General features: G+C 42.5%; 1 protein-coding gene and 1 pseudogene across 1 annotated transcript; one reads left to right on the plus strand and one right to left on the minus strand.

Annotated features, from left to right (window-relative positions):
* Window positions 1–1,067: 1,067 nt before the first annotated feature.
* STMND1 (stathmin domain containing 1) lies at window positions 1,068–24,661 on the minus strand. The gene is made up of 5 exons (XM_019986333.2): window positions 24,445–24,661; window positions 16,254–16,419; window positions 12,383–12,534; window positions 2,279–2,410; window positions 1,068–1,582 (listed from the first exon to the last, which is right to left on the minus strand). Exons 1-5 carry the CDS (start codon window positions 24,523–24,525, stop codon window positions 1,298–1,300), a joined length of 816 nt encoding a protein of 271 aa, XP_019841892.2. The 5' UTR covers window positions 24,526–24,661; the 3' UTR covers window positions 1,068–1,297.
* On the plus strand, window positions 2,449–4,462 carry LOC139179075 (KATNB1-like protein 1 pseudogene; annotated as a pseudogene).
* Window positions 24,662–27,385: the final 2,724 nt, after the last annotated feature.

The raw sequence follows: 27,385 nt of genomic DNA on the forward strand, positions 1-27,385 counted from the left end.
CTCCGAGGCTCCAAGAAGAGGAGCTAGGATATATAAGAGTTTTACAATAAAGGGCAGGTAGTTTGGAACATCAAAAGATCACTGTTAATTAAAGAAACTAGATGTGTCAAGTTAAGGAATTTAGTACTTTTCTATGTATGGGAAGATTCAAGAGTCTGGGCTCACTGAAATCATGCCTTTGATATCCACCTCAGCTATCTGGGGCCCCTTCCTGTATTTTCAGATCCTGAGTTTCCTCAGGGCTCATCGTAGGGAGTGGCTGCAATCTTATGGCTGATAGATGGCACGTAGGCTTTCCTACCTGAATCCCTCAGGGCTCATCGACTCACGCTGCAGGGCTGAGTGTCACAGTCTGATGACTGTGACATCCTTGTTTACAGATATGGCAGGAATATTCCATTTCTCAAGACCATTGGAAAAAGAAAGACGATTGTAGTAATCTAGCTGAATGATGGTCAGATGGTCTGAACTAGGTAATGACGGGAGAGAGTATAAACATGGATACAAGAGAGCTTCATATAATGTAGACTCATAGGACCTGACAACTGATTGGACGAGGGTGGTGAGGAAACAGAAGAACCACAGTGTAATTCCAGGAAGATGAGGGCCAGGAAACTCCTCAGGGAAGTCAGGCGCAGGACCTCCTCCCCCACCAGCTCCAATTAAAGTTTTTCTTTTCTCACATGAAGAAAATTCCATATGTCACTTAATTCTGAGAATTGGGTGTTGCTTTCTTAAATTTTATGAATGAAGTGTAATTTAGCCACCATTAGAATTTTGCTTTCATCACAACACAGAGAGAATTAAAAGGAAAAAAAAAAACAAACCCACACCTAAACATACAGCATATGAAGCATACAGATCATGAAAATACTTAACACAAATCCATATAATTTGTCTTAAAGGACCCTCAGAGGGTGGACACAGCCAAGGGGCAGGAACCACAAAGAAGGATTTTATTTGTCACAAATACATTACCGGAAGCTGAAAGGTGCTCACAAATGAAAGGCATTTTCACGATGTTTGAAGCCACACTTAAGGAGAACAACAACTTTATAAAACCAAAGTTGGGCAAATTTTCCTTTTATTTATTTTTTTTGAAAGCCAGACTAGCCGTTTAGTTGACTCAACTGAGCTCCAGCCCAGGCAGCTCTCACAATCATTCCTAAAGCGCAAGGCACATCCCAGGGGGTGAGGGGGTCAGGCCGTCAAAGAAAACCGGAGACAGACTAAGAATGTCACACCTGGGGAAATGGATGCCTTTTCCTGAAATTCACATAAAATGGCTTACGTTTTATCAGAATACGCCGTCCGCTTGGTTGTAGGACGCGTCTGACTCCACAGCCCCGATATTTTCGTAACTGTAGTTTCTATCGTCAGAGGTAGTTTCACTTGTACTCTTCTTCCTTTTCAGCAGTTTTCCTTCCTGCAGGTCAGACGGTTCAAATTCGGCACAACTTACGGTTTTGAGTCCTTTTGCAAACACAATGTCCTCCCCAACCAGTTCAGCTGAATCTGAATGATGGGCTGGGGCCGGAAGTCGGTCACTCTGTAGCCTTTTTCTTGTTTCTTCTTCTTTAGTCTGAAAAGCAGGGTTAAAGGGTGAAAAAAGAGTCCAAGTAACTCTCTCCAAGTTCTCATTAATACTGCCTGTAACGAACATTCCTGGCTTCTCTATTTCATTATGCAGTCATTCAACAGAGGTTGAGGAATTACTATTGAAGGAGACAGACCCTTCCCCCCACCCCCCATACCATCCAGACACTCTCAAGGAGCTATGGTCTAGTCCTTGCTCTTTGGGAGGCCAACAAGAGACACGCAGGTAAAGGCTATCAGACCAAAGCCATGAAGGCTGGTTCCCAAAATAATGGCAGACAGAGGGTGATGGGGACCATGTGTGTGTGAATGCTGCAGGCGTTGTCTGAGGTCTGCACAGCCTCCACTCAGCTCCCATCCTCCAACCGAGACCTTCTGCCACCCGGGGCCCCAGCTGATGTTTCTCTCTCTTTTTTTAATAGGAAGAAAATATCATACTTAATTCTCAGAACTAGATATTGCTTCCTTAGGCTTTATGGATGAAGCTGTAATTTGACCAAATTCAAGATGGTGTTTCATTTCTTCACCACACAAAGAGAACTTAAAAAAATTAAGTATACAGCATGGGAAGCATAGAGATCACTAAAAGAATTAATACAATCCATGCAATTTGTCTGAAAGCTGCCAATTAGAGAGGATGCACTCATTCAGAGCAGTGCCCCTCACGTGAGAGCTGGGCTACCTTCCTGCGCGCCTCCACCGCCTGCATCTTCTCTTCTATGTCCTTCATCGTGAAATCTTTTCCTTCCTTCTTGATTTTAAGTTTTTTCAGCCTGGCTGGTGGCTTTCTCAGTGGCTTCTCGGTAGTGCTTACCTGGAGGAAGACACTTTTTTAAATGGACAGACAAGGCGGGCCGCGCGCGGCGGCGTTTGAATGGCCATTCCTGGATCTCGGCCGGGGAGCCGAGGGATAGTCTGGGCTGCCGGGCGCAGTCGGTCAGCGCCTGGGCTGGGCAGAGGCGCCGCGGTACCATGAGGCGCCGGTATTTAAGAGATTATGGCATCTGAAACCCACAATGTTAAAAAACGCAACTTTTGTAATCATACTGAGGATCATTCCATTGATCTTCCTAGAAAAAGGATCTCTAATTTCACTAATAAGAACATGAAGGAGGTTAAGAAATCTCCAAAACAGTTGGCTACTTACATAACTAGAACAGTTGGACAAGCTGTGAAAAGCCCAGATAAACTACGTAAGGTGATCTATAGAAGAAAGAAAGTTCATCATCCTATTCAAAATCCTTGTTACAGAAAAAAGCAGTCCCCTAAAAGTGGGGGCTGTGTCATGGCAAATAAAGAAAATGAACTGGCTTGTGCAGGCCACCTCCCTGAAAAATTACGGCATGATAGCCGAACATATTTGATTAACACCAGTGATTCTGGTTCTTCACAGACAGAAAGCTCATCATCAAAATATAGTGGCTTTTTTTCTGATGTTTCTCAGGACCATGAAACAATGGCACAGGTTTTGTTCAGCAGGAACTTGAGATTGAATGTAGCTTTAACTTTCTGGAGAAAGAGAAGTATTAGTGAACTTGTAGCATATTTAGTAAGGATAGAGGACCTTGGAGTTGTGGTGGATTGCCTTCCCGTGCTCACCAATAGTTTACAGGAGGAAAAACAGTATATCTCACTTGGCTGCTGTGTAGATTTGTTGCCTCTAGTAAAGTCACTACTTAAAAGCAGATTTGAAGAATATATAATAGTTGGTTTAAACTGGCTTCAAGCAGTCATTAAAAGGTGGTGGTCAGAACTATCATCCAAAACAGAAATTATGAACGATGGAAATATTCAGATTTTAAAACAGCAATTAAGTGGGTTGTGGGAACAGGTAAACCATCTTACTTTGGTTCCAGGATATACTGGTAATATAGCCAAGGATGTAGATGCTTACTTATTACAGTTGCATTGAAAGACTTCATCTATAGCATTTGGCTATTCAAAACATCCTTGGACAATATGATTTCCCCAGAAATATCTCATCTGAGAACTGTGAACTATGGAAGAAATCAAAACCATTTTTTCCTTTAAAGAGAAATGTATGTTGAAACCACTAATGAAATGCTACCGATCTACTTCACATTGAAGTGGAAAAAGATCCAAAAGGAGCAGCTTCAGCTCCAATGAGGTGAAAGTGCACTACGAAGATTGTTCATCTTTGCTGCGTTTGGGATTTATATGATTATTTGGTAACATTGTTTAAGAACTACTGGGTCTTAATGCAATCCTGCATAAGAATATAATTTATACTATGTAAAAAATAAGACAGGACTTATTACTAGGAATCACAGAGACCAATCATCATTACTTTTTTTTAAGATTGTGTTTTATAAGAAAACACTTAAATGTGTGCAGCTACTATTTTCTTATGTTGAAAAGACTTTGAAAGTTTAAACCATTATAGCAAATAATCAGTACTAAAAGTTTTTTGTTCGCACTGAGATACTGTGTATGCAAAATGCCTTAATTATTAATAAGCCAATGTGTATGATACCAATATCTGTTTAAGAAAATTAAAAGCAAACATGCTTCTGGCATGATAAAATCATGGAATTAAATCAGGGGTTTCCATTCATGTAGAATGTTGTTAAAACTTATTCTACACCATTCTTAAAACTTGAGAATATTTTTAGTATCTCTGATTTTTCTTTTTTTTTTTTTTGCCAGAATCATGTCATGTATGTATGTATGTGTTACTCCTATATATAAGAAAAAGGCGAATCTGTATTTGTATGAATGCTTAACTGGAAATGTCTATGGAATTGACTAATTTATATTCACTTTTTATTGTATATAGATTTCTGATATATTCAGTTCTGTATCATTTAAGTTTTCTTCATTTGAGTAAATTGACTAAATATTTCTAAAAAAAAAAAATAAAATAAAATAAATAAATGGACAGACAAATGTATTCACTGGCAAAGAGAAAGGCAAGAGAGAGTGAATAAACATTGTTTAAGGTGTTAGTCCAAAAATCTAAATAGATTTTTGGATAGATTTTAAAAACAATTATGTGAAAACTGGTAAAAACTGAACTCATTCCTAAAGACTTAATTCCTGGTAACAACAGAACTAATTCCTAAAGAAAACATATCTATTGGATGTCTAGGAAAAAAACAAACTATTATTAAAAAAAAAAAAAACCCAAAAAACAAAAATGCAGAGATGAAAGAGGGCTGATAAGAAGGAAAAAAAAATCCGAAGAACACAAACAAGATGGGAAAAGGTGGCAAATGAATGCTGGATGCATTTGTAATTCAAGGTAAAAAGTTAAACCCCATGATTTTTAATATTCCACAAGCAACAAAAGACTTTCATTTGGGATTGAGATTAGTGTTAGAACTTTCGGTCTTATGGAGGAGAGGCTTAACAATCACTGATACAGCAACTCTGCTCTGCACTGGGCTTTGCTGTTGGTTCTTTCCACATGTTTCATGACAACAGGAAAAAACAAAAAACAAAAAAACCCATACTATTTACTATGAGGGCTTCCCAGGTGGCGCCAGTGGTAAAGAACTGCCTGCCAATGCAGGAGACATAAGAGACATGGGTTCTATCCCTGGGTCAGGAAGATCCCCTGGAGGAGGGCATGGCAACCCACTCCAGTATTCTTGCCTGGAGAATCCCATGGAGAGAAGCCTGGTGGGCTACAGTCCATGGGTCGCAAAGAGTTGGACAGGACTGAAGTGACTTAGCACGCATGCACATCTCCTATGACTGGCCATCCTTTATATAGTTTAGAGCAGTGATAATGACTTTGATTATAATTTCTAGTTATTAAAAAAGGTTAAACTGTTGTAAAGGGTTTGCAAAGAAAGTTTAATTTTTAAAAATAATATACCTTGGTTATGAAAAATTAAAATGATACATAAATAGTCCCCCAATCCTCTGTTTAGGGGAATCCAACCAGTCCATCCTAAAGGAAATCAGTCCTGAATATTCATTGGAAGGACTGATGCTGAAGCTGAAACTCCAAAACTCTAGCCACCTACTGCGAAGAACTGACTTATTGGAAAAGACCCTGATGCTGGGAAAGATTGAAGGCAGGAGGAGAAGGGGACGACAGAGGATAAGATGGTTGGATGGCATCCCCAACTTGATGGACATGAGTTTGAGTAAACTCCGGGAGTTGGTGATGGACAGGGAAGCCTGGCATGCTGCGATTCATGGGGTCGCAAAGAGTTGGACATGACTGAGCAACTGAACTGAACTGAGCTGAACTGAATCCTCTGTTAACCAGCTGGGCCTTGAATGCATTCATCAGCATAAACTATTTTAAAGAGTTTGGTGTGGGTCTTTCCAGATATTCTCTATGCTCATATTGCCATTCCCTTCTTCAGGGGATCTTCTCAACCCAGGTGTCGAATCTGGGTCTCCTGCATTGCAGGCAGATTCTTTACCGTCTGAGCCACCAGGGAAGCCCCATGCCCATGTATCTATATACATATATTAATATATTCACAGTGCATCTGTCATGTTCAACCACTCAATGAAATTATACTATATACAACCCACTCCAGTATTCTTGCCTGGAGAGTTCCATGAACAGAGGAGTCTGGCAGGCTGCAGTCCGTAGAATCACAACGAGTTGGGCACAACTAAGCAGCTAACACACTAACTTGCTTTATCGCAGTAGCCTGAAACTGAATCCACAGTATCTCCAGACTAGGTAGTACCCCTGTGTATAGTTCTAGTTAATTTCTCTAAAGACTTTTAAAGACAAAGGAGCTATTGATATTCATTTTCATATCTAAAAGACTGTGTCTTCAGATTGCAAGATGGTAGTTACTGAGAAGATAAATCACACAAAGAGAGACAGTTCAGCACAGCGGGAAGAGCACCAGACCCAGACTCGCGCAGCCTCGGGTTTGAATCCTGGCTCAGTCACGGTGTGGCTTTGTGCAAACTCGTAAACTCTGTAGGCTTTCCCTTCCTCATTTGTAAAATAGGTTTGGTAATACACATTTCACAGTCTTTGTTTTTTTAAAAGCAAAGTATGCAATAGCCACTCGATAAACGGTGATTGCTTTTCATTCAGTGAAAGCATGGTCTTTGTTCAATGACAGCACACGGAATCACACCAAACCCAGTACTTGTCAAGAAGGGGACAAATGAGATTCAGAAGCTTGGGGGCCAGCAGGCAGGGGTCCTGGACTTTATTTCATCCCGGGTCTACCACTGCTACCCGTTGGGTGACCTGACACAAAGCAGTTCGTCTCTCTGGACTCACTTTTCTCAAAATTATACCATAGACGCTGCTTTGCAATCTGCTGAGGACGGCTAAGGTTCCTTCCAGCTTTAATATCTATGATTCTTGGAAAGCCTTTTAGAGGGAAAACATTTATTAAAGTTTTGGCTCAGTTGCAGCCTTCAGACAGTTTTATGTGGTGAGAAATTGTGCACTGCAGGAAAACTGGGAGATGTTTGTCAAAGCAAGTTCCCCTCCCCCACCCTTGTTTTATTTTTTTATGACCATTGGCTTTTAGGCTCCCTGCTGGCCAAAGCCATCTGCTCAAAAGACAGATATGCTTGCTATGGGGGCTCAGTTAGAGAGACTGTAAAATTAGGAGAAGATAGTTTTTTTAGGGACATTCACTCAGAGAGGGCTAAGGAGAATATGATACAGTCATCTAAAATCCAATAAACAAAGGTTCCTTCAGGCTTACACAGGATCTGAACCTTGATTTAAGTGATGAGATCAACAGTTTTCAGAGAACTTGGGCTTTCCAGTTTGGGTGGACTCTTCCTGTAGCTTTATCCAAAAATGACTCTTAAGAAACCATGTGCTTCCTACCCCTTGTGGAGGTTAATCCTACCTGGGCAACCCCTGTCCTTTCTTGAGTTTGACATTTTAAAGAAAAGCCTTCAAAGCCCTGAGAAAATCTATCTGTATTCTTTACCACTGGATTTTATTAAGTCAGGCGTTATCAACTATCATTTTGTACCATTTATCAAAAATGATAGCATTATATGAACATGTTATACCTAGAGAGCTACCCATAGAAACCATACAAAAAAATCAACTTCAAAAGCTATAGAAGTTGTTAGATCAACTGTTTTCTTTACGAGCAGCAGCAGGGGATTGCACGCCCAAAGACGCTGTAATAAGTTGAGGGGTCTTGTTTCTAGCCAACCTACCTTGTATACATTACTTCTGGTACCCTCAGCACGTTTCTAGTTAACTATTGACCGACAAATAAACTTACTTTGGCTATACTCTCTTAGTGAGAGTCTTGTGCTTAGAGTAAGGCAGATTCTCAGAAGAGATCTGTCATTCCTGCTCGTTGTTAAAACCTCCAAGACAGTCATTCTGAGCGTGAACTGCCATTATTTTGTCTTTATCTGGTCAACTTCCTCCCTCTTAAAAAAAACTCCCCATGCGGTTCAACAATGTTAGAAACTCTGATATATTGTCAACAAATTCCCTAACAGTATTGAAAGTTATCAAGGACAGGAGTTGGCTTGAATGGGAATCATCTTGGATCAGAGATAGGAGGACTCAACAGAGGATTGAGAGTCTTGTGCAGGGAAACCCAGGATGGGAGAAATGAGTTTGGGATAAAAGAATCTTAAGTGGATAATGGGTTTCCCTGGTAGCTCAGTGGTAGAGAATCTGCCTGACAATTCAGGAGACTTGGGTTTGATCCCCTGGGTCAGGAAGATCCCCTGGAGAAGGAAATGGCAACCCACTCCAGATACTTGCCTGGGAATTTCCATGGACAGAGGAGCCTGGTGGGGTTCCTCTGGGGTTGCAAAGAATCAGACATCACTTAGAGACTCAGTTCAGTCAGTTCAGTCGTATCCGATTCTTTGCAACCCCATGAACTGCAGCACTCCAGGCTTCCCTGTCCATCACCAACTCCTGGAGTGTTCTCAAACTCATGTCCATTGAGTTGGTAATGCCATCCAACCATCTCATCCTCTGTTGTCCCCTTCTCCTCCTGCCTTCAATCCTTCCCAGCATCAGGGTCTTTTCCAGTGAGTCAGTTCTCATCAGATGGCCAGAGTATTGGAGTTTCAGCTTCAGCATCAGTCCTTCTAATGCATATTCAGTACTGACTTCTTTTAGGATTGACTGGTTGACTTAGTGACTAAACAACAACAAGTGGATAATACCTATGTGGATAAATGAGAGCTGATCCCATCTCTTTAAAGAGATCTGTACCAAGCCATATACATATTTACATGTGTACATAAAACCAATTTACATTTATAATACAGTCACTGGAGTCTTATGAGAATGTTTTAAAACGTACTGGACGATTCACTTGGTCTGATAATTTAGCTTCTTAACATTGTATTTCTTACATATCATTATAATTCTGAGTGAACGTAACGCCTATTAGTATGAATATGCTTTCAGGCGGGTTATCCAGGAACGGACATAGTACTGGCTAAAAAGCAGATGATGAAAAAAATTGAGAAAAAAGACGACAGGGGGTACTTCCCTGGTGGTCCAGCGGTTAAGACTCTGCACTTCCAACACAGGGGGCAGGAGCTCCATCCCTGGTTGGGGAACTAAGATCCCATGTGCCATATGGAGCAGCCAAACCAACAAACAAAAAGACAATGGGGACCGCTGGACAAAGACACAGCTGTGGACTTCTAGAAAGAGACTAGGTCATAGGGGAGTCCCCTTTTCAGCATCCTTTATTCTATTTCACTCTAAAGGATGACAGAATTAAAGACAACAACCTAGCTAAGATGGGGACAGATCTACGTCATAAATTCCCTTATATTTAAGTAACTATTGGTCTATTTAAGAAGTCTTATTTTTAAGTATTCTCACATTTACTGTTCTGATTTTTTTTCTCATAATATTTCATTTAAAGCTTTTTTTTAAAGCCCCCAGTGAAGAATGGTGTTTACATGTCTGAATCCAACCTATTGTAGTACCTACTGACACTAACATTGCTTTCTTTTTGGACTATCCCCCTTTTGTTTCCTTTGGCTCTTTGTTTCTTAGTTAAAAGTATTAACTGTCTCATGATATTTTCATTCTTAATACGGTTCCCTTTTCAGTCCTTCGATATTCATTCTCATCTTTTTGCATTGGCCTTATAACTTTCCCCCAGATATTCAAGATCTCTGGTGTCTAACATACACGTTCTCAGCTACACGTGAATTGAAAGAGACTTCACCCGTGACCCTGAGCAATTCTATCTCTTCATTTCCGTACGCTTCCTAGGAACCGTCTTAGTCCTCTAGTGAACAGATGCTCTATTTTCTGGAATATTTTAGGACTTTCTTTCAGGGTGAATGGGGGAATTTTAGTTTCGAAAGCTTTAACCCTTCCCAGCTTGATCATGAATGTGAGGGCTTGGTGTACATTTTTATTGACGCTTCAGGGCAGTACTTCTCAGCCTGGGCTGCTCAGGAGGACCCTGGGAGCTTTCAAAAGCACCACATTCTGGGGCCCAGCCTTTGCCACTGGCCTCAGGAGTTCTGAAAGCTTCCTGGGTGATGCGAATGTTCAGGTTAAGGACTGTGCTAGGTAATAAGATGCATTACTGTTCTGGCCTGTTGCAAATCTGGCTTTTGTTGGACATCTTGGCCCAATTCCAAACCAAAAAAATAACACACAAACTGTGTTATTCTTGCCTACCTCTGAAGTCCTGTCACATTTAAATCCTTCTGAGAACACTCCGACTATGCTCCACCACCATTCCATGTCTGCATAATACGAATACAAACGCAGCCTTCATCTTTGGCGCTCTTAATGATGTTATTGAAAGCCAAGCCTGTAGTTTTCATTTTTTGATAGATACGTTTCTTTCATGATGTAGCTTATATTAATTAACCTTGCTGATGCCCTAGTGAGGTCTGAGTCTGAATTCATTCATCTCTGGCATTGGAATCACTGAAAAATATTTTAATGCTACTCCCACTGGTGTGAGCATCAAGGGACAGTAGCATTTCTCTTCAGAAGGCATTGCTTAGTTACTGAATGTCCACACAATCTATCTTCCTCCAGATGGCTCTCCTGTCTTTTTTTTTTTTGATCCACTTTTTATTTTCTGATTCCCGAGATTCATCTACAAGAAAAAAATCTCTTCTAGCCTTTTTCATATTAAAGACACATCATTTTTTAGTACTTTGAAGTAAGATGCTGCTGCTGCTGCTGCTGCTGCTACGTTGCTTCAGTCATGTCTGACTCTGTGCGACCCCATAGACGGCTGCCCACCAGGCTCCCCCGTCCCTGGGATTCTCCAAGGACACTGGAGGGGGTTGCCATTTCCTTCTCCAAAGGAAAGTAGGATAAGGTACTCCAAAATGCCCTGTATCCTGATAGCTGGCCTTATACAAATGTAAATTGTCATTGTGTTGGCATCAGTTTTTCCATCATATGGTCCATTTTTATCTTCCCTCACTTCCTCCTATTATTGGCAGCTTGATGATATCATTCATAAGGCTTAACAATCTCCTTCCTTTCGCTGAATACTTTCTGTAGCACCTATTTTTGCCTTCTTCAAAAGAAAATACCATGTTGGCTTTTATTCATGAGTTCTCAGCAAGTCCCACACACAGAGAAGGAAATTACCTTTATTGAAACACTAAGTGACTTAGTCTAGGTGGCGAACTTGACTTCAATAATGAATCTTTTTATCCCCTATTGATTGTTTTCCCTACAACACAGGAGACTGGCCACCACTGAGGCGGCTTTGATATAATTTCAGGCCTTAATTTCCATCATTTCAGTTTCATTCTTTTCTTCCCTATTCATTTTCCCTTAGGCCCCTTTTCTGTGTTATTTCTTCTTTTTATCTTCTTTTTTCCTCTGTCTATGCTTTAGGATTACAGGTACTGCCGGGAGCAGTGGCTTAAAAAGAAACCCAAACAAACAAGAGAACTAAGCAAAACAACACCAAGCCTGCTATCCTCACCACAGGTTTACAAAGAACTTATTAAAAAGTGAAGGACTCAAGACTTTGACCACAATCAGTTAAAATCAGGCTAAAACGAACTGCTCACACTACAGAAAAACAATGATTGATTAAGATGAATTGACAAAGAAAAATAGGGTATAACAATTTTTATCATTTCATTTCCTCATGATTGACCCCTAGGTGTGTATATAAGTGATAAGCATATCTGCTTTAGCTTTGGTATTTAGGCCTATTTTCTTATTGGATAAGCCAGCATTTAGTTCTATAGTCACATACCTGATACAGAGGTAATGTTTAATAAAAATTGCTGAAAGAAGGAAGGCATTTTATTAAGTGGGTCTTAGGTTTCAAGTTTGGTAAAACCCAAGATATGTTTATTGGATTCATTAATCATTAATGATCAGGCAATTTCTGAATCCATAGAGAAGGATGGTGTGTGGAGGGGTGAGGGAGTTAATGAGAGGAAAAAACGGGCTTAGATAAATGCTATAGTATAATCTGTATTGTGACACTAAGATGCATATTGCTGGAAAAAATAACTCGTAATCAGTCATATCCTGTTGCTATCTTTAACTATGTAGGGCATGCTGAGTCACTCAGTCATGTCCAGCTCTTTGAGACCCCATGGACTGTAGCCCACCAGATTCCTCTGTCCTTGGAATTTTCCCAGCAAGAATACTAGAAAGTGAAAGTGAAGTCGCTCAGTCGTGTCTGACTCTTTGCAACCCCATGGACACCAGAATACTAGAGTAGATTATTATTTTCCAGGGGATCTTCCTGACCCAGGGATCGAACCTGAGTCTCTTGAGTCTCCTGCACTGGCAGGCAGATTCTTCAGCACCAAGCCACCTGGAAAGCTCATTTTTCCTATAAGTTAGTGTTAATTAAAAATTACTTGCCATGACATCATATGATTCTCCATTTCTAAATACTTTGCTGTGGCTCTGTATTATTCCTTGGACAATTAACTCCTCCAGAATGTCTGATGACTTTTGTCGCTCTCGATTCTCTAAGGGTTGGGGTTTATGGATTAATCCATTGATCACTAGGTCTTCCAAAGGGAAAGAAAAAGAGACAGTGAAATTTAAGCACAATGATTTTATCAATCAAATGCTAATTACATGCCTTATAAATCATGCTAAATAATTAATTCTTAGTCTCAACACTTGTACCCAAATATGTTTCTATTACAAATCTTTATAATCCTTTGAAGTTCAAATCCTTAATGTTCTTACAGAGGATACACATCAACATAATATAATGTTTACTTAGCAGGTTGGAATATTAACATTACAAAAAAGTCTTTCATGTGCTGCTATATACTACACTTTTGTTGTAACAACACATATACACTTGGGTACGATTACATGGGTTCTGTGCAATAATTATGAAGCTAAACCACAGGCACAAACGAGATAGTCTTTCAGTGACTCTCATGAGTTGCAGTTTGGTTTCTATGCTTTGTATACAAAAGATAAACAGCGTGATGTTGCCAAGAGACTTCTAGTTCTGCAACCCTGAGTTTACAATTACGCCATCTGCTAAATCTACATAAGTAAAAGCATGCCTTTTTGAAAAGAGTCTTTGAACCAAATCAGGATTGGAGTCAAGTGGTAGCCAAGTTTTTATCAGTGATTCTAAAAATGGCACAGAAACAGTTTCTAGGGGAGCACTAATGAGAGGGACCGCCCCATTACACATCACCCAATTATATAAGGAAGCAAGGAAGCATCCCATTTTCACAACCTCATAAAATAAAGGTGCCAGGAGGGGTCCTTGGAAATGAGCTCTCAGGACTTCCCTGGTGGCCCAGGGGTTAAGACTCCATGCTCCCAGTGCAGGGGGCACGGGTTCGATTCCTGGTCAGGATACTGTATGCTGCACAGCACAGCCAAAATAAATTAAATAAATAGTCTCTAGTCAATGGCACCCCACTCCAGTACTCTTGCCTGGAAAATCCCATGGACGGAGGAGCCTGGGAGGCTGCAGTCCATGTGGTCGCTAAGAGTTGGACCCGACTGAGCGACTTCACTTTCACTTTTCACTTTCATGCATTGGAGAAGGAAATGGCAACCCACTCCAGTGTTCTTGCCTGGAGAATCCCAGGGACGGGGGAGACTGGTGGGCTGCCGTCTATGGGGTCGCACAGAGTTGGACACGACTGAAGTTGACTTAGCTGCAGCAGCAGCAGCCACTGACACTTAAAAAAAAATGAAAGAAGTGAGCTCTCTTGTGTTTTAAGAAGCTCTTTCCATCCAGTGGATGAAGTCTTTTCATAAAAATTTCTAACATCACGGTTTAACGAAGACAGTTTTCATGAATTTGTAATGGGAAGATAGGAAAAACCCCCAGATGTACACACACACAAACCAGATGTCCCTCACTTAAGAATATTAACCTTCTTGAAATTTTTAACAAATATACTCTGTAGCTGTGAAGAGCAGGGATGCAGAGAGGAGACAGAGAGGAAACTGCATACACACTAAGTTGCTGCAGTCGTGTCTGACTCTGCGACCCCATGGACTGTAGCCCCCAGGCTCCTCTGTCCATGGGATTTCCCAGGCAAGGAAACAGGAGTGGATCGCCACTTCCTTCTCCAGGAGAATCTTCCCACTCCAGGGATCAAACTCACGTCTTCAGTGTCTCCTGCCTTGGCAGGTGGATTCTTTATCACTGCGCCACCTGGGAAGTCCCAGAGGAAACTGGGGTGAGAACAAATAGAAGGCTCAGGGCACTGGTTCTTATTCATCCTGTGGGAAGCCCTTCCCTGAAAACAAATTAGTACTGCATTTTGAAAACACCTGCTCTTGTGCCTCAGCCCCTCCCCCGCTGGTCTCTCTCCTGCTTCCCTGGGGCCTCCCTCCCCACACTGCTCTCAACAGTGTATACAGATGGCAGGACTGCCTGTCCAGAGGCACCCAGGTCCCCATCCTCCTGACGATCTGTAGTATGTTAACACGATAGCGAGTATTCGTATTGCAGTCTAGGAGGGATTCTCATCAACAGAATTATCAGAGAGAAAAAATACATGTGCTGGCCCAACACTGAGGGTGAGGGGGGGCATCTCTTCCCTGCTCCCCCTACCCCTCCCTCATCCTTAGAGGTCATGCTACACCCTGTCAGAAGCACAAGACGAGGAGCAATGTGAAACTTGTGATGGACTTAGCGAATATTATGCTTAATGCAATATCAGACACAGAAAGACACAGACTATACAATACCACTTATACGTGGAATCTAAAAAATAACAAACAAATGTATATGCAAAACAGAAGCAGACTCACAGATATAGAAGAGACACTAGTGGTTACCAAAGGCGAGAAGGAAAAGAGTAGGCGCAAGATAGAGGTAGGTGATGAAGAGATAGTCTACTATGCATAAAGTAGATAAGCAACTAAGATGTATTTTATAGCCCAGGGAATTATAGCCATTATCTTGTAATAAGTTTTAATGGCATATATAATCTGTAAAAATACTGAATCCCTATGCTGTACTCCTAAGACTAATACCGTATTGTAAATCAACTATGCTTCAGTTTAAAAGATAAATAAAATGGGCATTAAAGAAAGGAGGTTTGTCATAACCCAAGTTGCCACAAAAGTCCAAGTAAAAGAATATCACTTACTATCCAATCTATTTTCCAACTCTAACTGGTTCCTAGCAAAGAAACTACGGGAATGAGGAATGAAATGAAAGCTTTCCCCTTCGAATAAAAGAGAGTACTCTTCCTTGGAGTTCTGATAAGTTCAATTTGTTTTAAAAGCTGAAGAAATATAAATAAATCTCTTAACACCAGAAGGTAGCTCAAGTAAAGTGAAAACACACCATTAAAAAAAAAAAAGGCCCACTAACAGTTTCTAAAGAACACACTAGGTCAAAATTATGTCTTTGATGTTTCGGAAGATACTTTTACTATACATCTGCTGATAGCTTTGAATGGGGAGAGACAGGAGAAATAGTTTGATGTAGGTTTTACAAATTTTTTAAATGTAGAACTTTGCCTTAGAAAGATGTTAGTATGGTGGGAGTTTTGAGGAATTTAACTAAAGCCTGCTGCTGCTGCTGCTAAATCGCTTCAGTCGTGTCCGACTCTGTGCAACCCCATAGATGGCAGCCCACCAGGCTCCCCCGTCCCTGGGATTCTCCAGGCAAGAACACTGGAGTGGGTTGCCATTTCCTTCTCCAATGCATGAAAGTGAAAAGTGAAAGTGAAGTCGCTCAGTCATGTCCGACTCTTAGTGACCCCATGGACTGCAGCCCGGGCAACTCCTATTCCCAAGGCCTTATGCAACCACTAATAGGAGCTCTTAGTTTTTGAGTTAACGATTAATCAGGCTGTGCCGGGTCTTAGATGCGGCACGTGGGAGCTTCCACCTTCGATGCAGCCTGCAGCTTAGTTACAGCACGTGGGATCTAGCTCCCTGACGAGGGATCGCACCTAGGCCCCTTGCACTGGGAGTTCAGAGTCTTAGCCACTGGACCACCAGGCAAGTCCTAAGGCTTTTAGTTTTAAGTAAAAAAGAAAGTTTTAATTATGTCATCAACAAAATTTTTAGTATCTTATTAACTCATGATGTGAGTAAGTAATGGTTAGTATTACTCACATAATGAAGACCTAAGGCTAACTCCTAATGTCTTGGTGATGGGACCTTATCACTTGAAGCACTATCTGGAACACAAGAAGCAGTGATGCGAGTCCCCAAACACACATTATAAAATGTATTCAGAGAAACAGTGTGTTACAGAGATCAACACGCACAGGGATGTTACCTGAATTTAGTCTTCCGTTTCTTTCACTAGGAGATGGGAAACTTTCTGGAATAGTTCCAGGTAAGCTTCCCAAGTGGGCCTGCTTGTCCAGGTCTCCAGGGCTGCCCATTGCATCCTCAGGAAGTGAAGTTTCGATCTGGGGTCTATGAGCCACGCCGACATCAGCCTGTGAAAAGGGAATAGCTTTGTGACAGTCAAGACTTCTTAGAAAATGGCTTCTTTTTTAAAAGTTTTTGGAAGTACAGTTGATATACAATTCTTTGTTTTTTAAACGTATTTTTATTTATTTATTTGTTTGCACCTGGTTTTAGGTGCGGCGCGTGGGATCTTAAATCTTCATTGTGGCATGCAGGATCTTTAGTTGCGGCAGTTGAAGTCTTAGCTGTGGCATGTGGGATCTAGTGCCCTGACCAGGGATTGAACCCAGGCCCTCTGCATTCAGAGCATGGAGTTTTAGCCACTGCACCAAGAGAAGTCCCAGAAAATGGTTTCTTGGAAAATGAAAATGTCGCAGGGTCTGCTTTATGAATACTTAGTCAATTGGTTATCTGTGGGAGGCTGAATAGTACCCAGCAACCTGTCGATGTGAACTTTTAAGGCAAAAGAGACTTCTCGGGTGTGACTAAATTAAGGACTTTATGATAGCAGGAGTATCCTGGTTATCCAGGGAGCTCTGAAAGTAATCACAGGTGTCCTTAGAAGAGGGAGGCAGAAGAAGATATGACTACAGAGAGGGAGATGGTGATGTGACGTCAGAAGCAGGACACAGTTCAAGATGCTGCAGTGCCAGCAGCCAAGAAATGCAGCTCTAGACGCTGGGAAAATCAAAGAAAATGTCAGTGAGAAGATGCTTGAGTTGGGTCTTTATGAAGGAGCTTCCACTTGTTGTTTAGTCCGAATCCTTTGCAACCCGATGGACTGTAGCCTGCCAGGCTCCTCTGCTCATGGGATTTCCCAGGCAAGAATACTGGAGTGGGTTGCCACTTCCTTCTCCAGGGGATTTTCCTAACCCAGGGATCGAACCCAGGTCTCCTGCATTGCAGGCAGACTCTTTACCACTGAGCCACCAGAGAAACCCGAAGTCCCAGGATGGAAAGGGAAAGGTCATTCTAGACACAGGAAAAGTACACAGGACGGTGGGGTGTGAGACAACACGGCGTGCTCAGAAACTTGAGTTATTCCAGTTAAGCAGAAATAGACTGATGTAGAAAGTGGTAGCTGCTCAGGTGGGAAAGTCTTTTGTGACAAGTAGACACGTGCCATTTTGTTTTGAAGGCAACAAGAATCCTTTGTAGGCTTTTTCTACATAAAATAAAGTGATCAGGTGTGATTTTTAGAAAAACCACTCTTGGGTTAGCACCCACGGCAGGAGTAGAGGGAAGGAAGGGACAAAACGGGGTGACCAGTATGAGGACTGCAACTGTCCAGGTGAGATGGGATTTAAACAGGAACTGGGACCCTGGCCCTGGAAGTGGGGGAAAGAGTGGGCCCCAAAATATTAGAAAGGAGGGATAACAGACCTTCTCAGAGCTTTAGTTTAAAGGAGGGAGGCCCCTTCTGGCTCTAAATTATGACTCTAGGGACCAAGCAGAAAACATTCCCTCTAGGAAAAGAATAAGAAGCCAGGACATCGGCATAAAACTCTTGATTACTGTTGTTTAGTCCCTCAGTCACGTTGGATTCTTTGTGAACCCATGGACTGCAGCACGCCAGGCTACCCTGTCCTTCACTATCTTCTGGAGTTTGCTCAAATTCATGTCCATCAAGTCAATGATGTCATCCAACCATCTCCTCCTCCGTTTCCCTCTTCTCCTCATGCCCTCAATCTTTCCCAGCATCAGGATCTTTTCCAGTGAGTTGGCTCTTGGTACTTTCACAATAAAAACAAAAAACAAATCAAAAAAACAATTTAAAATAGTTGAGTCCATCTGACCACTTTCTGGAAGCATTCCAAAGCTCCCTCAGAGGTTAAGGAGGAACCACCATTGATAGGTTGAGGGCCCCTGTCATCCTCAGGTTCTCGTAATTCTATTAGCCATTCTTGTATGTTCTGTTAGTAGGGAGACTCGCATTGCTTATCATCCTGTTTACAGAACACAATCACTCCAGCTAAACCAATATCAGTTCATTATGTTGAGACCTAATTAGTTCTGTGGTTCAGAACTACATGAGAAAATATGATAAACCAACCAACTGAACAAACAAAGAAGTAAGCAAACAAAAACTCAACAGTCCTGAAATACGACTCAGCGCAAAGATAGAGGGTGAGAACAACTATAGGCTTTTCTCTTTGTCTCTTCATCTCTTTCTTCTCAGACTTAGTTATTGTGCATACAGTCCCTGAATAGTAAGCTGACCCAGGAAAATAGTCTTTACATATAACATTTTCCATGCTATGTTATTATATAATAACAGTCATATTTTATCAGAGAGGGCCTCCTTTTCCTTTGTTATATGAAATATATATACATAGCTATAGGTATACATATCTCATATTATATTTATATTTCAGGTAACAGGAAAAGGAGACCCTGTCTGATGTTTATCTTTAAGGGGCTCACAGTTCACATTGAAGGTAAAGATTATATCCACCATTCTTGCTCCTCTTGCCAAATGAGCTATTAAAACCCAATCTATGAAGTGATAGTAAAACAGATATTTTTTACAAGTTCCTTTTGTTTCACAGATTCATCGGTTTTTGAACCTAGCAAAGCATGGAGTTATGCATGGGGACTAATTTTGTCATTTAAGATTTCCCAGGGGAGATCCTGAAATGGGGAACTGATTTAACAGCAACAACAACAAAACAAACAAAATGCCCACATTGGAACTGAGAGCAAGTTTGAATGTTTTTAGTTGAACACGTGGATTTTCACAAAGATATCTGTCAACTACAAGTCAGAGTAGATTTAAATTCCACACAACCTCCCAATTGTTTCATCAAAGCAGCTCATCCAGGCCTGAGCAAGAATCTTTCCCATTTATGCTTATTTAAATACAGTCTGCCTTCAAGCTCTGTCAGTGACCAAAACTCAAATTGTAGCCAATGAAACACAATCTTCCAGCATAAAAGAACATATACCAACAGCCTTCAGTTTCTAGAGCAGAAATTTAAGGTTTTTCTCTTTTGCAAACTAACGATGTCTTTCAAATATCTTATCTATGTGCAACACATTCTGGAAGTTTTAACACCCAATTTCATAATCTAGACTTGAGAAAAGATGTAGTTCAAAGACGAGAGATATTTACAAATTAATTAGATCTATGCCTCATGGGGATATGGTGTAGACAGTTTTCCTGGTCTGTCTATGCATGCAGAGTTTATATTTTTACACCAATGAGAAGTCCAACTGTGATGGTATGGGGGTGGGGAGGTGGGTAGAAGGTTTTATTTTGTCCTTGAGATGAAGTTGTAGCAGAAGTACAGAATCAACGTTTTCATATTTTGTATCAATTTTATTTTATGCTTCACTGTCTTGGGATAAAAATCTACCAATGTGAGACAGAAGTGAAAAGCTGTGAATTCCAAAGTAACAGCTCTGCATGGGCATTATCAGCATCCCAAGAAAGGTACTATTTTTAACTATAGAAGGTGTTTTGTTTGTTGGTTGGTTGGTCTGATGGCATTATATGTTATCTTCTAACGCTTTGTGGAAACAAATCTGATGAACAGTTTGGAAGAAGAGTCATCTGTCACAGTTCCCTGGAGCTGAAACCTTCCTAAATCAAATTATTGGCAGATGACTGATGAATGTATTTGTCTGTAAACATATAGGAAGAATTTTTCTCATTACAATTTGATTCTCTGTAGTTTACTTCAAATAAACATAATAATAAATAGCAACCCTCCAAAAACATTATCCTGAATATTCATTGGAAGGACTGATGCTGAAGCTGAAGCTCCATTACTCTGGCCACCTGATGTGAAGAATTGACTCATTGGAAAATACTCTGATGCTGGGCAAGATTGAAGGCAGGAGGAGAAGGGGATGACAGAGGATGAGATGTTTGGATGGCATCACCGACTTGATGGACATGAGTTTGAGCAAGCTCTGGGAGTTGGTGATGGACAGGGAAGCCTGGCGTGCTGCAGTCCATGGGGTCATGGGGTCGCAAAGTCAGATGCGACTGAGCAACTGAACTGAACTGAATCAAAAACAACTAGAAATATAACTTTTTTAAAAAAATGCACTTTAAAAAGTTAACTCCGTTTACTGATGACAAACAATTTTCCTGTCAAAGTTTAGGGGGAAACTGCAAAGGATATTCAGAAATCATCTATTCCAATCTAGTCTCTCTCCTTTTATATAAGGCAAGAAACTTTGAGTTGATCACATGGAAGAAGAGCATTTCTTCTAAGAACAGTTCCCCATGCTTTCTTTATTATGTATTATTTTATTACCATGTCTTCTTGCCACTAAAGGTACAGTGAACAGAAAGTCAGCAGGCAGATCTCAAGAAGTTTGATTCAGAATATTTTAAAGTCAAGCTGCTAAGAAACATAAATATTTCAGGCAAGCAAACGTGTTCATCTCATTTAAAAGACACTGTGTAACTAGGGAACTCTCAAGCCCTGTGCATTTATGAAGGTAAAAAAAGTACTGTTCTGATAGCCAGAGAGTATTTAGTTAATAATTATATTTTTTCCCAGATTGGATTTCCAAAGTCAAATGTTGGGAGTAGGGAAAGAGAGTCAAGTCTGAGTCTATTTTCAGGTCATTTTAATATCGAATTTCCTCCTTGCTGACTATCATTAGTTCAGTTATGCTCCTAGGAGACAAGAAGAGGTGAAGAAATCTGAGGAGCTCATGTCAGCATCAGCTTTACACGCAGTCACCCCAAAACATTCATTAATGTCTGCTTTGCATCAGACACTGTAGTGAGCACTGGAGACTAAGAGACAAAAAACAGTTCTTTTCTTCAGTAATAGCTTAGGATGGGAGGCTAGCATGGAAATAAATAAGCACAATAAATGTTTTGAAATATGACGGGAGAAGGTATGAGTTTCACTCTGCCAGCATGGGGGGAGGGGGAGGGTTATGGAGAAGAGTGGTCTTGAGTCATCTTGAAACCTGGGGGTATATCTCTCTGTGGTCCAGGAAGATGTAGAGGTAGAGCTGAAGGAAAGAGGCTGTGGGGGCAAAGATACAGAGGTAGGAACAAAATGGGGTTGGGGAACCCGTGGTGAGGTTTGATTAGAACAGGGGAGCAGGGAGAGATGAAACTGGGGCATTTGACCAGCATCAGCTTGAGGGTGGCTGGTAAGGTGTGCTAAGAACTTTGCGTTTTTTCTCACATAAATAATTGTGATAACAGCAATTACAATAACTATCATTATTAGTGAGTGTAATAACCAATAATTGTAATAACAGTGATTGCAATGACTAATATTAAGTGCTTATCCTGTGCCAAGCTTTGGTATGAGCACTTAATGTGAACTGAATTCATTTATTCCTCCCAGCAACTCTACAAAATAACTATCACTACTTTCATTTTACAGAGAAGGAAGCCAGGGCACAGAGAGGTCAAATAACTGGACCCAAGTCACACAGCTGACAAGTGGTGAATCCAGAAATCAAACCTAGGTAGTCACACTCTTGACCATCGGTGGATATGCCTACCTAGTGGGTCAGTGACTTTTTTCCAGCAGAGAATGGACATAATCAGATTTTATTTTAGAATGATCCCTTCCACGTGGAGGTCACGTGGAAGATTGGAGCCGCAGGGCAGGTGGAAGCTGGTTGTGAAGGAAGCACCCAGGGAGACTAGTTTGGAGTGTTGTACAAAAATCCAAGCAAGGGGCAATGACTGTCTTACCCAGGAAAGGTCAGGAAGAAACCCAGAACTCCTCCCAGCCTTGGGAATGCTTGGTCCAAAGGGACCCAGTGTACTTGACACTTGGAGACGATTGCTTTTCAGCACTCCTCCTCTATAAAAAAAATATATATATATATATATTTTTCAGTAATAACCATGAGATGGGACAAATGATAATGGCCATAAAACAAACACAAATAGTGAAAATTTTCTTCTACTGAAGTCTTCTATGTAATCATGCCAGTAAAAATAAATTTTAAAAGATTTTTGTACCAAAAAAGGGAAAAACAGAATGGATTAGTACTTTAAAGTCACATTAATATATTTGGGGGAAAAAGATAAAAATAAAGTATTCTTAATGTTATTCCCCAACAGTGATGAATAACAAAGATGATCAAAATTGCTCCCAAGAAGCCCATAAATCTATGAGGGCGAAGGAGCTTTAAACAAACATCTACGATAGGATAAGGGAACGTCACAGTGTTTGGGCAGTGGAGCTCGGGTTCAGTGTGGAGGGACAGGTAGGAGTCCATCAGGAGGACCAGGAATGGGGCCCAGGGAAGATATTCCAGGGAGTGGGAATGGCATGGGGGAAAGGCACAGAGTGTGATGAAGCCTGGAAGAACGGGGCACTGCAGCTTCTGGGTTTGGCAGACGAATGCAAGGGACTGCTGAGGAGAGGATGACATCAGAGAGACTGATGAGACCAAATGTAAACTTTTACACAACAAAGGCAACTTCTTCTCAGGAAGACAGGTGGCAGTGTGGAAGACGGACTGGTTAGGGTGGTGATGAGAGAGGCAGAAAGGCCCAGTGTAAGAGGAAATGGTTTCCTGAAAGCAGACAGTGGCAGTTGGGATGGAAAGCAGAGAACAGTGCTGAAATAGGTGTGCATCTGGGCACAGGAGTCCCCCGTGGACCATGCTTGAGTCCCAGCCTCTAAAGTCCAGTTTGTTTCTGATGTATTTACACACGGTAGCTGTTGTAACTGATACTGAAGAATGACTTACCCACTGCCTGCTGAGAGAGTGTTTGCTCTTTAAACTGTATTTCCAAACATGCCCTTAAGGAATGTGTGTGTGTTAGCCACTCAGTCGTGTCAAACTCTTTGTGACCCCATGGACTGTAGCCCACCTGTCCATGGGATTCTCCAAGCAAGAATACTGGAGTGGATTGCCATTTCCTTCTCCAGAGGATCTTCCAGACCCAGGGATTGAACCCCCGGCTCCTGCAATGCAGGCAGCCTCTTTACCGACTGAGCCATCAGGGAATATAGGAAGGGCGACATTATATCTTGATTTGCGGCAGACAGTATGGGCTTAAATTGGATTGTCTGGGTAAATTTATTAATAGGGTTGCCTACACTTCCCTGAGGAGAAGGCAATGGCAGCCCACTCCAGTACTCTTGCCCGGAAAATCCCGTGGATGGAGGAGCCTGATAGGCTGAAGTCCATGGGGTCGCTAAGAGTCGGACAGGACTGAGCGACTTCACTTTCACTTTTCACTTTCATGCATTGGAGAAGGAAATGGCAACCCACTCCAGTGTTCTTGCCTGGAGAATCCCAGGGACGGGGGAGCCTGGTGGACTGCCGTCTATGGGGTCGCACAGAGTCGGACACGACTGAAGCGACTTAGCAGCAGCAGCAGCAGCAATATGATCTTGGGATAATCCCTCTAGAAGGGACCTTGGTGGGTTCCTAGTTCTCTTTGTGGAAGTCTCGCGATGGTAGTGATGATGTCAAGAATCATGGACCTCATTTTTGCCTCCACCAGCCCATTCCTCCATGCCCTCGGGGGGTAAAATGCCCCATCGTGTCTCTAGAAGAATTACGGGAGTGTGGGTGGAGTCCTAAAATGAGACTCCTGACAATTCTGTACTGTCTCCGGCTGTCCCCCCAAAACAAGCTGTACAGCCTCTGGCAAGTGGTCCACCTCCCTGGGCCTCGGGATCCTCTTGTGAGAAGCAAGAGAGCTCAGCCAGACGGCTACGGAGGTCTCCTCCGGGTCTTACTCCCATAAGGGAAGCTGATAATATAGGGTGGCTCCCAGGAAGTCTCATCTTCCCTGGAGCATCACCACAAGCCCAGTTCCATGCAGAACGCGCCGTCGTCCCCGTTAGTCCCGCCTCTGGTCCGGGGGTGTGACCACCTTTGTGAACCCGAAAGCTAGGCCTGGAGCAACAGGAGTCCTGGTTGAGAAGGCAATTAAATCCCCGCTGAAGCAAGCCGCTCCCTCCCGGTCCGCCCAGTGCTCAACCACCAGGTGGGCTCTGATAGCCCGCAGGGCCCTCTCCAGCCGCCTCCAGGCGTGGGACTCGCCAGGCCTCCCAAGCAAGACGCTGTACAGTTTGTCTGTTTTGTGTGTGTGCTTTTACCTTGAATCCCTCTTCCCAGCCCTTCCTGGGCGCGGGCACGCGTCTCCTTTCTTCACCCGGTTGGGAAGGTCCGCAGCCCATCGTGCGCGGTGCGCGCGATTCCTGCGGCCTCGCTGCCCGTGCGCGCGGCGCCCCCCGCGCGCCCAGCGCCCAGACCCCGCGCCTCCGCTGTCCCCAGCCTCGGGCGCTTCAGGGCTCGGCAGGAGGCGCTCGACGCCAGGAAACTGTTGCCACAATAAACTACATCACGCGGACCTGGGACCTGCGCGGCGATGGGACCTTTGTAACCGGAAACTGCAAGATCGGAGGCATTTAAGGCACACCTGGGAAGCCCTCTCTCCAGAGAGGAGTGAGGGAGAGCTCCCGCTGCCCCGCCAAGTGCGTTTTAAAAGTATCCTAGGCGCTGGCATCCTTCGAGGACGTCTTATTTTTTCCAAGGCACCTTGGGACACGCCCCTACCCCTGCTGCCGGAGCCGGGGGCTCAAGCTGTTGGTTTTGGGGTTACAGACCGCGAGGAGAGGGTAGGAGGCGGCTGCAGGAAGGCGGCGTAGGAGTGCAGTCCGCCGAAGCCCTGGAGGACAGGTGGGAGGTGGAGGCGGCCTGGACGGCCCAGAGCAGTGTCGCGCGGGGCGACCTCGGAGAGGACGGTGACGCAAACCGAAACCCACACAGTGAAGAAAACCAGACTTTTAGGATCACAAACAGCTCAGCAGCCGCGAAATGGGTCATGCAAATCTTTTTTATGGAAGAGGCATTTTTATGAACTGTTGCCTTGTAAGGAAAGAGAGTGGATGAATGTACCTATTTCTCTCAAAGAATTAACATGGTGTCATCCCAAAACGGCAGACTAGGCGGACTGCCCAAATGAGCAACAAGTTCTTTCCTGAATTTTTTTTTTCTTTTTATCCTATTTCCAATTAATTTTAATTTTCTAGAATAAATTTTGAAAAGCTAAATTAAATAAATTTTTAAAAGCTGAAAGAGATCTAGACATTGCTTACCGGTCCCTTATTTCACAGGCTGCAAACCTTTGCTCAGAGAGGTTGTGACTTAGATGGGGAGTATGTGTGTGTGTGTGTGTGTGTGTGTGTTGGAGTGGGGTGGGGGTGGGGGAGTAGTTAATGAGGGATCTCTGAAGAGGAACCAGATGGCCTTATTCAGTCCCATGTATCCACAACACCGGGAAAATACTAGTATGGATTCTTGGAAATGTAGTAAAATTCTGGATTATGCTAAGGAAATTAATGGTCAGCTCTGTTATAGGAAACTGATTATTTTTATAGCATTTGAACTCCTTTTTCTCTCCTTACGGCTGTGATGCCTGTCAGTTTTCCTTTGACTAAAACTGAAGAAGAAAGATGAGATGAAACTCAAACCAAGGCTTTATGATTATTGAGCAACAAACATTAAAAATTTGTGAATGAACAGTTGAAATAAGGCTAATATGGTGTTTTAGGAACATCTCCGAAAGTATTAACTCATGGGTGCAGTAAGTCACATGAAACGTTCCAACTGCAAACTGGAAAATCCTCAACCAGAAGAACTCAACAAAAGGGACGCCTATAAAATGTTCTGGAGAAAGTTTAAGGAAAGTTTGCAGGATGAACCTTAAGAGTGAAATTCTACAGATGTTTTCTCTTCTTTTCCTTTGAAGGCAAGCTGTGAACAGATGTTTGCTAGGATATCAGTGTGAAGAAATGATACCCAAATGCGTTGTGCAGGTACCTTTTGAGACTTCCTACGATTTACAGTCCAAATGTGTGAAAAATGCCCCTTTTAAAGGTACATGCTGGAGCCTATTCTTAGTGTCTCATGAGAGCCAATTCTCAGGACTGTTTGAACTTAGTTGTTCAACACAGGCATTGCTAAAACTTACATTATATAAACTCACAATTAGTTATATTAAAAACAAAGGTAATAAGTACAACTCATCAGTTCCCAATTATTTACAACTTACTGCGTTTCTGAGTTTATTTGCGGCTCTTGAATCGTGATGTGCTACTCCGCGTCTCTTCCCAACTCCGCCTTCAGTGATACCACATGGATGGTTTAAAATCAGCCAGGGTAGGACTAGGTCCACTCTGTGCTGTGCTTAGGTGCTCAGTCGCGTCCGACTCTGCAGCACCGTGGACTGTGGGCCACCAGGCTCCTCTGCCCGTGGGGATTCTCCAGACAAGAATACTGGAGTGGGTTGCCATGTGCTGCTTCAGGGGATTTTCCCGACCCAGGGATCGAACCCAGGTCTCCTGCATTGCAGGCAGATTCTTTACTGTCTGAACCACCAGGGAAACCCAGGTACACCATGGAAACTGATAAATGCTACAAATCAAGGCTTTCTCCTCACCACCCCTACCCCACCTCCATGGCCCCCGAGGGACACACCACTGCCTGTTTGTTTTCCAGAATGCCGAGGAATGATTCCGTCCTGTTCACTCTCCTCTGACCCCTCTCTGCAGTGAAGCAGGCTCTGTTACCCCCAGCCTGAGCCACAGAATGTGTGCTGGTATCATTTCCATGTCTCCCTTCACTGGAGCTGGAGCCCTCTGCTAAGACTCCAGGCTCTGTGTCCTTAACTATCCTGCTCTGCTATTGGATAACCTTTTTCCACTTTGAAGGCTGCTAGAGCAAAAAAGGTATGCACGTGACACCACCCTTATGGCAGAAAGTGAAAAGGAACTAAAAAGCCTCTTGATGAAAGTGAAAGAGGAGAGTGAAAAAGTTGGCTTAAAGCTCAACATTCAGAAAACTAAGATCATGGCATCTGGTCCCATCACTTCATGGCAAATAGATGGGGAAACAGTGGAAACAGTGTCAGGCTTTATTTTTGGGGGCTCCAAAATCACTGCAGATGGTGATTGCAGCCATGAAATTAAAAGACGCTTACTCCTTGGAAGGAAAGTTATGACCAACCTAGATAGCATATTCAAAAGCAGAGACATT

This window comes from Bos indicus, chromosome 23, assembly GCF_029378745.1.
Source record: "Bos indicus isolate NIAB-ARS_2022 breed Sahiwal x Tharparkar chromosome 23, NIAB-ARS_B.indTharparkar_mat_pri_1.0, whole genome shotgun sequence".
NCBI lineage: Eukaryota > Metazoa > Chordata > Mammalia > Artiodactyla > Bovidae > Bos > Bos indicus.